The sequence below is a fragment of the Pistacia vera genome, unplaced genomic scaffold (assembly GCF_008641045.1).
Source record: "Pistacia vera cultivar Batoury unplaced genomic scaffold, PisVer_v2 Contig373, whole genome shotgun sequence".
Lineage (NCBI taxonomy): Eukaryota > Viridiplantae > Streptophyta > Magnoliopsida > Sapindales > Anacardiaceae > Pistacia > Pistacia vera.
Genome location: NW_022196194.1, coordinates 703,951 through 716,662, shown reverse-complemented (window position 1 = coordinate 716,662; position 12,712 = coordinate 703,951). Strand labels below are relative to the sequence as shown.

The 12,712-nt window shown below is 32.8% G+C and overlaps 1 protein-coding gene and 1 pseudogene across 2 annotated transcripts; both read left to right on the top strand.

The window, feature by feature from the left end:
- Positions 1–247: 247 nt before the first annotated feature.
- On the top strand, positions 248–4,042 carry LOC116140474. Of its 2 annotated transcripts, XM_031426101.1 has the most exons (5): positions 248–452; positions 1,032–1,129; positions 2,262–2,714; positions 2,839–3,064; positions 3,269–4,042. In XM_031426101.1, the coding sequence occupies exons 3-5, from the start codon at positions 2,274–2,276 to the stop codon at positions 3,775–3,777; spliced, it is 1,176 nt and encodes a 391-aa protein (XP_031281961.1). In that variant the 5' UTR covers positions 248–452; positions 1,032–1,129; positions 2,262–2,273; the 3' UTR covers positions 3,778–4,042. The 2 variants fall into 2 exon arrangements, with proteins under 2 accessions (XP_031281961.1, XP_031281962.1); XM_031426102.1 differs by lacking the exon at positions 1,032–1,129.
- Positions 4,043–5,261: 1,219 nt separating this feature from the next.
- LOC116140476 lies at positions 5,262–5,972 on the top strand (annotated as a pseudogene).
- Positions 5,973–12,712: the final 6,740 nt, after the last annotated feature.

The window sequence follows — 12,712 nt, the reverse complement described above, 5'->3', positions numbered from 1 at the left end:
TATTCTCGATTTTTATTTTTGAAAACAAAAATGTCAAAAATTTACTTTTGAACGTCACCTTATTTTCTTAGTTTTATGTAACTTCTAATCAAAAAACAGTTTTTTAATGATATTTGTTTTGGAAAATATTTTTGGATCACAAAATAAATGGGCCGTTGAAGGGTCAGAATGGGCTTTTCCTTTTTCTAATGGGCCTATTTGAAAGGAGATCCCCAACTCTTTGACATTAAGTTGCATTAACAGAGAGAGAGAGATAGAAACAGAGCTGATGAATAAACCAAAACAAAACCCTCCAGACTCTGATCAACGCGTGTTGAAAATCTCAGTTCATCGTTAAAGAGAACGTTACTCTTCTCCACTCTTTCCCCATTTTCTGATCAGACAACCCTAATTTCAATGGTCCTTTTTCAATGAAATACGTCGCCGTTTCAATAGTGAAGCAACAGCTCTAGGTATGCTTAATCCGTTAGAATTTTTCAGTTGCAGTTAGTGTGTTTTTTCATAGTGTCTTATGTCAGTTTAATGACTCTCTCAACATGGTAGATTGAGTTCGCAAGTGGGTTTGTTTTTACAATTTTATCATTTTGTGTTTATAATATTTTATTTGTAATATTTGTAATTCTCCATTGGCATTCAAATTTTATTTGGCAAATTTATGTATAGAATGTAGAAACGTGCTTTTTCTCGGGTTGTTTTATGTGAGTTTGATGAGTCAGTTTGTTGAATATGTTAAGGTTTTTGGACTCTCTTCTTGGTTATATAATGAGAAATGTGATTGCATGTGGTGAATCTGTTTATGTGTAAGATACTGTAATGCTTCAGTGACATTCAAATTATTGTAACTTTGTTTCATTGCTAAAAATTTTGGCAGGCTTTTGTTGAGATTTTTCAGGTTTTTTTTTATGTGAGTCTAATGAGTCACTCAACATGGTTGAATGCTGTCTTTATTTATTTTAGACTTAGAATTGAAGTTCATTGATGTAATGAGTGTATTTACTAAACTGTTGAAAACCAATCTTTTAATATTGCAGTTTAGTGTGTGAATCAAGGACAACTAAAGGGCATTTTTGTTTATTGTCAAATGATACCACTGAACTCTCTTTTCAAATTATCTTAGCGTATTGAGAAGGTAAATTTCTTTCCCTCTCTATCTCCCCTGCTCACAAGGTGCATACACATTAACACCTGCAGTTGTTTTGTGTTGTATAAGACTTCAATGATGATATTAAGGTATCTTAGACATGAGCATAGAGTCTGATCAATATTTTCTAGGGATGCAAACAAATGGTTAGTATATTATCAGGCCCCATTATTATTTTTTTCAGGACCTTTTTTTTAGGAGAGACTAATGTAAAACAGCGTGAGTGGGTAAATATACTTGTTATGATAGAACTACTACATTTGAGTTTCTCTTAAGCCCCCTTCCTTCTTTTTTTGTCCCCTCATATTTGCCTTAAAATTTGGATTTTGTCCAAGATTTCTGTGCGTGAATCAGTGTTTGTTTTGTTTATAATTTCGTATTGAGCTAGTTTTGTTGGCAACTAATGCATAATGCCTATATCATTACTGGTAACTTTTTTCATTTGTCAAATGCCATTCAGAGTCCTACTTGTTGCTTTTGATTATCGTAATCTTCTAATTGGGGTGACATCTTTTGAGTGTTTTTGTTGGAAAATATGATCAATTCTCCCCTTTTGGCCCTCATAACTTGTTCATTTTGTCATAATGTTTTTCATAGTTTCTACTTTTTTAACCATTGTTATGTTGGTTTGGGCAACAATTTTTGAAGTTTGTTTCTCGTGGAAGTATGATCTTGTTAGGATCCTTCTGGATTTCTTATTGCTTAGACGTATTTAAAAGATGGTTTTGTTGACTAATACCAAACAATGGCGATAGGTAAGACGGCTATTCTTCTTTTGGTTTTTAGTTGTTGGCCTGTAAATGTTGCTGTTCAACTTATGAAGCTGGCAAATGCCATTGAATGACATGGGAACATATAATTTAATTGAGACATCCTCCTCTTTCCAGTTTCCATGTTGCTTTTCAAGCTATCAGGCATATTCTATTTGCCAGATTTTGCTTCTTGTGTAACCCTTGGGTGGGTTACATATTTACATACATTTGCATTCTTGTATTCTGTTTCTATAGCTATGGTTTTAGGTTTTTATCTGTGCATGCTTAGTTTATCCACATTTCCAACAAACAATTGTGATTGTTTTTTTGACAAATGATATAAGATTTATTTATTGTTGAATGCATAGGTTAGCTTTGTCATGGAGAGCTCTGAGGATGAGAAGGATGGAGTCTATGGGAATTATGTACCCAAAGAATTGAGTCATCATTTCACATCCAATGGTACAAAATTTGTAGATGAGGTACTAAATGGTCAAAGTGAACGTTGTTTAGAAAATTTTCGCATGGATAAGCAGGTATTTTACAAGTTGTGTGATATCCTGCAATCCAAAGGCTTACTGCGTCACACAAATCGAATCAAGATTGAAGAGCAGTTAGCTATATTTATGTTCATTATTGGTCATAATCTTCGGACTCGTGCTGTTCAAGAGTTATTTCGATATTCTGGAGAAACGATTAGTCGTCATTTCAACAATGTTTTGAATGCAATTATGGCAATCTCATTAGATTTTTTTCAGCCTCCAGGGTCCGATGTTCCACCAGAAATCTTAGAGGATCCTAGATTTCATCCGTATTTTAAGGTATTCCTGTAGTACAACACTTATCAAGTTTGATCAGTGTCTCTTTGGTGTTAAGCGAAAACTCATCTCTAGTTAGGTGAATTGGGTCTCACCATGTTTTTAAACATTTATAATTTTCTGCTAGGATTGTGTTGGAGCAGTTGATGGTATACACATTCCAGTGATGGTAGGTGTAGATGAGCAAGGACCTTTCCGTAACAAGAATGGCTTACTTTCACAAAATGTTCTGGCAGCTTGTTCACTTGATCTGAAGTTCCATTATGTTCTAGCTGGTTGGGAAGGTTCAGCATCAGATTTGCGAGTTCTAAACTCAGCGCTCACAAGGCGTAACAAATTGCAGGTCCCTGAAGGTATCAATGCATTGTTACATTATGAATTGCTAAAAAGTTGTTTGGAAAAATCACTTGAATATAAACGTGGAATTGAGAAGATCTAGGGTAAAATTAAGATACGTGCCATCATTTAATGTTTATAAGAAACTGGAATCAACTTAATATGTGTTTGATTTTTCACCTTTTTAAGTTCTTGTTGGATAATAATTTTTGATGATGCAGGAAAGTATTACCTCGTGGATAACAAGTACGCAAATATGCCAGGTTTCATTGCCCCATATCAAGGTGTCCCTTATCACTCGAATCAATTTCCTAGTGGTTATCATCCACAAGATGCGAAGGAGCTATTTAATGAACGGCATTCAATTTTAAGAAATGCCACTGATCGTATTTTTGGGGCCTTAAAGGAGCGTTTTCCAATTTTGATGTCGGCTCCACCATATCCATTACAAACACAGGTGAAGTTGGTAGTCGCAGCCTGTGCATTACACAATTACATCCGCAGGGAGAAGCCTGATGACTGGCTTTTCAGAATGTATGAACAAGACACTGTAATGCAAATGGAAGAGTCGTTGCCACCATTAGAGGCGGAACAGCCAATGACCCATGTTGACATGCAGGCTCTGGATATCGGTTTCCAAACCGAAGAACTAGAACTTGCATCACAGTTTCGGGACTGCGTTGCATCTGATATGTGGGAAGACTACCTACGCCATTTGTCGTCCATGTAGATCGATTCATTGTGGTTACATTCAGGCTAGGTGTGTAATCTTTCAAGATCTTACAACTACAGGAACTTGTGATTTTGGTCTTGATCTTGATAATGTACATTGTCTTTTGGTCTATAGAAAGAGAAATATATTGGTAAATCATTTTTTTTTTTTTTTTTTTTGTCTTTTTCACTGAATGTTTGTACTGGCATGGTTGTAAGCATGTGTTTATAAGCAACCATTTCATAGGGTTTTAACCTGACTGGTGCAATGGAAGTTATTCACTAATGTTTTTGTTATTTCATAAGTTTAGGGTGGTTTTTGTCATCAGCCCAAAACTCAAGAGTTATGTTATCAACTCAAACTAAGAATAGAGAAATCTTCTTCCTAGGTGGAATGTTGGCACAAGTACAACCATCCAATCATGAGTGTCATGTTAATGCGAGTGAAAATACATTCGCCAAGTGTCTACATCGTCGAGTATCTTTGTAGGGAAGATTTTTAGTAAAAATATATAAATAACATGATATGTTATGTTTAGGCTCTGTTTTAAAAATCGGACCGAACCAGATGGACCGGGACCCGGCAGCTTCTCTGGTTCGTTCAGGTCTAGGGGGTTTTGTAATATTTTAAATTATAAGGGTTAATGGAATTTTATAGGGGTTTTTTTGAAGATATGTCAAAAGTTTAGGGATTAAGTGATAATTTTTTGGTGCATTTTTGAAATAAATAAAAATTTTAGGGACTAATTAACTTTTGGGCAATTTTTGTAATATATTAAAATTTAAGGGATTATATATAATTTTTTTAAAATAAAATTGTTGCTGACGTATCGGTCGAACCGTTGGACTGGTTGACTTGTGACCCGCAGCAAAACAGTTGCCCTCCGATCCGGTTTTAAAACAATGGTTATAAGTTATATTGTGATTTATCCTCGATGTAAAAATATATTTTATTTTAAATAATTTTAAAATGATGATATTATAGTGCAAAAAAGCATATTTATTTTTGATGATGCCTTAGTCCTTATGTACCAATATTCTCATTATATACATGTAAACTACTTGCAATATATACAATTTTTGGCTATTTTATATTGGACTCTTATAATAAGCTTGGTGGGTGAAATTTAAACATAAATAAATAAAATAAATGACTCAACATATAAGGGTCATTTTATATCTTTCTGATTGTTAATCATGTGCGCGTAAATTGATCCACACCTTTATCCAACACATTGTTTAAAAAGAAAGAAATGGTCATTTTGTGATTATAATTATTAATAATTAATTTAATTTAAATGTTGAATTTGTAATTTCAAATCAAATATGCAAGTGAAGGTAAATAAATAAAAATAATTAAGCAAGAAAAAGATACTCAACAGGGAAGCACTTTTGAAAAAAAAAAAAAGTGTTTTTTTGATTGTTCAAACACAAACAACAATCATGACAACACACCTTAATTCCTTCTGTTTAACCACAAAAACCAAAACCCATTCATCTCCTTCCTCTTTCAAAAAACACAAAAACAAAACAGAAAAAAAAAAAAAATGCTAGATCCCGCCACCGATTTGCTCCCTCCCACCGCCTCCCACCATCTCCTCTCCTCGTCTCCTCCTCCGATCTCGACACCGAGGTCATCACTCTCTTAATCTTTTTAAAACATTTTCATTTACTTTTGAAATTTTAATTTTTGTTTTTATTTTTTCAGTCTACGGTTCATTTTTTCACGACAGGAGCACGACGTTAGGCACATTGATGGGATATACTTTTCCGGCGATAACATTTCGAGCGCCGTCGCAGCACCGGACTCCAGTGAATGCCGCCGTTGCTACCGTTCGGCGGTTGCGGCAAGGAAGAAGAAGCGGGCTTTGACGAATATTTCTGCCTCCCGCGTGGCTCGGAGAAGGTGGTGGCGGCTTTGCGGAGACGGCGACGCCAAGCCCGCGTCACTTGTGAGTTTCTGGAGGTGGAGAGGAGATTCGGTGACACTGCGTTTTACAGCGCGGCGGCGGAACTAGGAGTGTGGTGGCTAGTGAAAGCGGAGGGCGTAATGGTAATAAGGGAGGGTTTCTGTTCGCAGATGGGAGGGTTTTGCCGCCGGCACCTAATGATGACGTGATGAAACTTCTTCAACGTCTGGGATTCTTTGTAGATTTCCTGTTTCAATTACCGGAATTTGTAGATAATAACTATTGGTTTTTTTTTTTTTTTATTTTCATCACATTTTGTGAATTAAAAAAAAAAATTCCATTACAATTTAAATCCCAATTTATGTTAGATCATTAAGTTTCTGGCCTAATTATAATTATCTCTTAGTCTATTTACTACATTGTATAATTTTCATCAATTGGAGTTTAAAATTTTTGGTACAAAATTTATTCAAATTTGTCAACACATTTTGTTGCTTGATTGAGATAAAATAATAGCATCGTATAGTGATTATATACTAATTTCGGATTATTATACTAATTTTCTTTCGAGGATTAAATTGATCCATACACTTGATCACTAAAAGAAAGATAAAATAGATCATTTATTCATTTAATATATATTATATATTTTTTTTTTTTTCCTTTAATGGTCTTTAAAACATGTAAAATGCCCTATTGTTTGTCAAATCCCTAGGCCCCCCAAATAATAATGCTATAATGTTAAAATCAACTCTAGGGTGCCTAAATTAACTTTACTTTAAAGAATGTATATTTTTTTAATGTTGATATTAACAGTGTCAAGGAATCATGGATCATAAAAAGGGCATTTAGCTGAGTTGGAAGCTTTATTAGAACAAAAAGTGGGATTAGATTTCCAACTAATGGAGAAATTGTTGCTTTGACATGACCCAACAACAAACAATTCTATTAAACCTAAATAAATTCCTCCCTTTTGCTTTAATTTGTGTCTAGTAACCTACTTAGTATTATCTCCTAATCAGTCTTTGAAATTGACATCTTTCACCCAAACCTAAATTTGATATATTATATATTTATGGTCTCAATATAACTTCCCTATTTGAGTATCCGATTTAAGAAGATATCATGTCGAGGGTTTGCTGTTTTAGTCTCTCCCAATAAGTAGGTGCGATAACTGGTCTAGATACTTTGGTTACAAAAAAAAAAAAAAAAAAAAAAAAAACAATAGAAACAATAACGTTACCCATTATAGCAATAATAACTAACTAATTTAAAGAGTATTGAGCCCACTTTTAAAAGAGTTAGCTCAAAATTCTTATTAAGAACATTTTTAACTGGAATATATATTATAAAGTAATATTTAAAGTCATTTTATCTCAAGTTTTTCATTTCAAATGTTGTCTTGTTATTTTGTGTTTTTATTCTGCTAGCTGAAGATTGTTTTTTATAATTATTTTGATTTATTTATGAATCTTGAAGAAGAGTGAGGAGATTTGTTCTTCTTGTTTCCCCTCCCCTTTTTTTCCTTTTTCATTCCTCTTTTTTATAGTTGTTTTCTTTCTACTTCAAGTTCCCCCAACATGGACATTTTTCTTCATCCATGTGGGGGCTCTTTTTGTTGTCATATTAGATGTAAGTGGGATGTATTTTTGTGTAATCTAGGCCTACATAAGTGATAAGCTTGACCATATGAGTCAAATTTTGAGCCGTTGGACCACGTAAGTTTCATCTCAAATGAGTCCAAACTCTGAAGTTTGAAAATTTCGAAAATTCTTGTAAACGGTTGTATATGTAACAACTAATATGAATATCTTTAGTGTTATGGAACACCTCAAGTTAATTAGTTGTATGTAGATAGTCGTAAGAAGAGTTACTCCTGATTTTGAAAATTCTTAGGTTTATACATATTAGACTTCTATTAGACTCTAGTGTTTAATGCTTAGATTGTTTAGGGACAAAATTTTAAGATAGTGAAGTGAAATACGATTGAAACATAACCTTCCTTCTAGTATAAACTGTCTATGTGAAAATGGACCAAATATTTGGCTAATAGTTGAAGAGGTAACTCTATTTGCATCGGAAATCGCAAGATCTCAAATTTTTAGTTTACTTTTGAAACTCTTATGTTCAAGTAATTAAAATAATAATGAAATAATTTATGATCTAACTCTCTCAAACAATCAGAGTTAATAAAATAATAGATTTCACGGTAATTCTTTTATAAATAAACTCATATAAAATCAGAAAAAAAAATCTTGATTTTTACCAATATAACTCCCTTTATCCACCTAAGAAAAAAAAAAAACAATGAAAATCTAGCTGGTTGGAATTTCAAAAATGTATCCAGGGCAGCTTCCATGATCTCGTTTTTGAGACCTCTCCACAGTGATCATCGGCTGCAAACATTTCATGTGAAAACAATCAAATGTTTTTGTTTTTGCTTCTGATGATGGAACAAACAAAACTCACTCAGAACAACAGGAAATATTTTTCCAAAATGTTTCGAATAATTTGCCTGCTTCTGCTTCAAAGCCATGGCAGCCTTACTTGTAAACTCGCAATTTCATCCTCAGTCAGCACTGAGTAGAGAGCCCCATGGGGAGTAAAGAAAATTTGGAAACTTCCAACTCTTTCATCAGCCGACAATCCCTCGATTCTTTGCCCCTTTTAACTCTAGAGTCGCAAAAAAATGGCCTGGATTCTCCAGCATCAGCTCCACTGCTTTGACTGGTTTTGTGAAGATTTGTAAATCTCCTTGGAGAATACTTATTATACCTCCATTGTTGCTGCAGATTATTGAAGGTCCACAAGATGTTGCATTTCCCATTTGGAGGCTTCAGGCTGAGAGTCTTGTTTTTGCAGAAAATCATGTAAGAGAAGAAAGACCATATTTAAAAGGGCTTGAAGATGAATGAATTTATGTGAAGAGGCTTTGTTTCTTAAGAATTAAAATATTATGTTAAAAGTTAGTTGAGATTAATTACTTATAAGACAAATCCATATAATAATCAGGGTAATTACACAAAAATCTCTTGGTTTAGTCTATTTGATAATTTCTTATCGGTATCGAATATGAAAACATTACTTATTTACACGTACAAACCCGTCACACAAAACTATTTTACATCACGATTATAATTTTTTTTTTTTTTTTGATAACGGGGGTGTTTCGGCTACTTACACGACCTAATTAATCTCTCAGACCCTGAAACTACCTCAGGTAATAGCTCATGTGGTACTCTTATTAACAACGAGAAGAGATTCAAACTCAGACCTCTTGAGTAATACATCAAGAGTCTTTATCGAATCACTCGACTACCCAGAGATAATTATTTATCTTTAATTAATTAATTTTGTGGCGTTTATTGTAATTAACCTATGATTATGTACATATAAGTTTGTCTATTGATGAATAGTTTAAATGGTGGAATTAATTTTTTCAGGATGACACATGGTGAGGGATGGAGCAAAATCTAATAAGGACATGGTCACCAACCCTTTTTTTATAGCTAAAATTAGGGCTATTATCAAGTACCTCCTCTGAGGTTTCATGTATTCCAAACTACCACCAACGTTTCCAAAACTGTAAACCACCTCCCTCAACACCGTTATCTAACGCCTAACATTAAAATGATTGGGTATATTGGTCTTTTGACATTATACAATAAACTCAAAATTAGAAATATATAGGAAAACAATCCTTCCTCTACAGAAACCCATCATCCCTGTTGCCGAAAAATTCCCCACCCTGTTCAATCCACATCCGCCAGCATGAATGTAATGGCCCTAGTAGAATCAGATACAACTCAAGATAAAATAGGGTACTTTGAGAACCCAAGACCTCCGTTAAAAGAGACTATATTTCCTTTGATAATTCTCCTTTTTCCTTATTCCAATTGTCACTAATTATAATAAATCCAATTTGTAAAAGATAAAATAAAATAAACTTATCCATATCCTAATCTAATTTATTTAAATTATTGAGATAAAACTCAATATTAATTAACAAATGAATCCGTAAAAACTCGGAAAAAATATTAAAATATGTACAATTAAATAACATTTACCCATTATCAAAATTTAGTTAACAAAAACCATAACAACCAAATAGATTTTATCACTTTGGGCATTATTGACTTTTCACCTTTATAGTTAGAATACGCCGGTAGAAAACGTGCCTAGAGGAGGTGGTTGAGGAAAGTGGAAACCTGTGGGGGGACGTAGTTGAGAATTTCTGGAACAGTGGGAGGGAGTTTATGACAGGTGAAAACCTCATGGAGGTACAGTACTTGATAGATAATACTAGTAAAATTTAAAATAAAACACAGGGAAAACTAATATAATTATCAATCTATTTGCAAGATATGAAAGAATATATCTGCCCATTGCAGCTATAAGATATGAGGATATATTTATAATCTAGAAATTTGAACCCTTATTACGTATATATAATCAATAATATTAGATGTACAAATAAATCTTACAAAAATTTGTGTGATGTAACACAAAATGAATGGAAAGTTAATACAAAAGTCAAACTCATCATATTCCTTCGTCCATTCATTTTGTGCCACCTCAGTTTATACATATTTGTAAGATTTGTTTGGGAGAACACATGTTCCCACCCAAGGTTTGGCGAAACGACACTTTCCCACCATCAAGTTTCAAAATGACACTTTCCCACCCTTCGTTAGGTTCTGTTATGTTTTCGTTAATATTTTACTGAAAAGACTAAAAACCCTTAAATATTTTCTTTATAATTTTTTATATATTTTTAATTAGCCAAAATCAATATTAAAATTCAAAAAAAAAAAAAAAAAAAAAAATGTTAACTCACCTAAAAAGTTAGGAGTAATCTATAAATTGTTTAAAGTTAAATAATCTTAATATTTATTTATATGTTATCAATATTACATCCTGTTATTTATAATGTTTTTCATTTTTACTAATTAACATAAAAATCAATATTCTAATAATTAAATAATAAAGAAAAAAATGTACTTTATACTTGGACTAATAAATATCGATAAAGACTTTGAATTAACTAATTTTAATTTATAATAAACTAATAAGAAAAACTATTTAGGGTATTTTTGTCTTTTCAATCAAATATTAACTGAAAACACTAACAGAACCTAACGAAAGGGTGGGAAAGTGTCATTTTGAAACTTGGCAGGTGAGAAAGTGTCATTTTGAAACTTGACGAGTGGAAAAGTGTGGTTTCATCAAACCTTGGGTGGGAAAATGTCGTTCTCCCGATTTGTTTGTATATGTAGTATTACTCATATAAAATTACTCATATATGGTACATAAGGTAAGAATATGTATCAGGATAATAGAAAAAGTCTACGATATAATTGACAATACCATAAGTTAATGTATGCATATTATATAGGTTGTTTTTAGTTTAAATTTCTTCAATTACATGAATTATCAAGATAGATAAGAGAGAAAATTAGTCATTTATGTATGTATTGACTTATATATATAATGAAGTATCATTTAGTAAAACTATATTATTTAGGCATATTTTAAGTGAACAAATAACTATATTTTGTTTATAATGTCATGAGAAACAACTATCGAAAACTCAATTTCTAAGATTATATTGAGTCAATAACATTATCGATTCAGTAATACAGTGTGAGCTTGTGGTTATATTTCAGGTATTCCTTATTAAATAACATTAATACTATAGTATATATTTAATCTTTACTCAATTATAGGCTCTCAATAGAACATAATACAGTTTTTCATCATCAGTTTATGACAAAGAAAACTCAATAAATTTAGTTTGTAAAAATTGCTCTCATCAATTCCAACAACCAGTTGGCTTCCTCTACTTGCAAAACCCACTTATCATTGTGTTATATGTCAGTAAATCAGGCTGCAAACCTTGATCCGCCATCTCACTAAACAAGCCTTTAGCCTCCTCCAAATTTCCCACAAAACACCATCCGTAAATTAGAGAGTTACAAACAACCACATTTGGCTTAATTCCTCTACTTTTCATTTCCAAAAAAAATTATTTCGCCTTATCTACCAACCCATCTCTACAAAGACCATGGATAATACTATCATAACAAACAATACTAGGTTTACAATTAACACCACCAGCAACCATTTCCTCAAACAATCAAAGCGCACCGCTCGTGTTGCTTGTGCGACAAAATCCTTGAATGAAAGTCACATACGTAATCACGTCAAGCCTTAGCCCAAACATAGCCATTTTCTTGCACAACCTCGTAGCCTCCGTATCCATATTCTCCAAAAGCAAACCTTTAATCAAAGAAGTAAAAGTCACAGCATCTGGGTTAAAACCCCACCTCAAAATCCTCCCAAAAACAACAAAACCATCACAAACTTGACCTGCATTACAAAAGCAATTAATCAAAATATTCAAAGTAAAAAGATCTGGTAACAACCCCATTGAACCCACTCGCTTGTAATGCAAAATGACGTCTTTATAAAACTTCTTCTTAGCAAGAGCTCCAAACAACCGGTTGAATGATGAAATTGGTGGTTTGGGTTGCATATGAATCATTAAACAAAAAAAGGTGCTGCACCATTCTGATAACACCATAATTCATCATAGGCAGAATGCAGATGAAACAAGAACTTGAACTCCCAAAAAAATTAAAAATTAAAAAAAATCTATAAAATCTCAAGAGCCAAAATTGCTTATTCATCTCACGAAAACAAAGTGCATATATATTATAACTTTTTCCTTACAATTACCAACATGAACAAATCTCCAAATTTTATGGACATCCCCAAAACTTTGGCATAGTTAAAACCGCACCCTTGGATGGAAAAATCGCATAATGAAAAAAATTGTCAAGGGGTTTACAATCCATAAACAATCTAAAAATGCACCCAGAATCAGAATTTTCATCCAATCATAAAAAAGATGACAAAATATCAAATGGGGTCGAGAAAAGATAGAAATTTTACCACATATGGTTCAATAGAATTGAATCCAAGAACAACATTGTTAGATAAATTGTATTATATGCAATCCAACCTAATTAAGGATTAGATGAA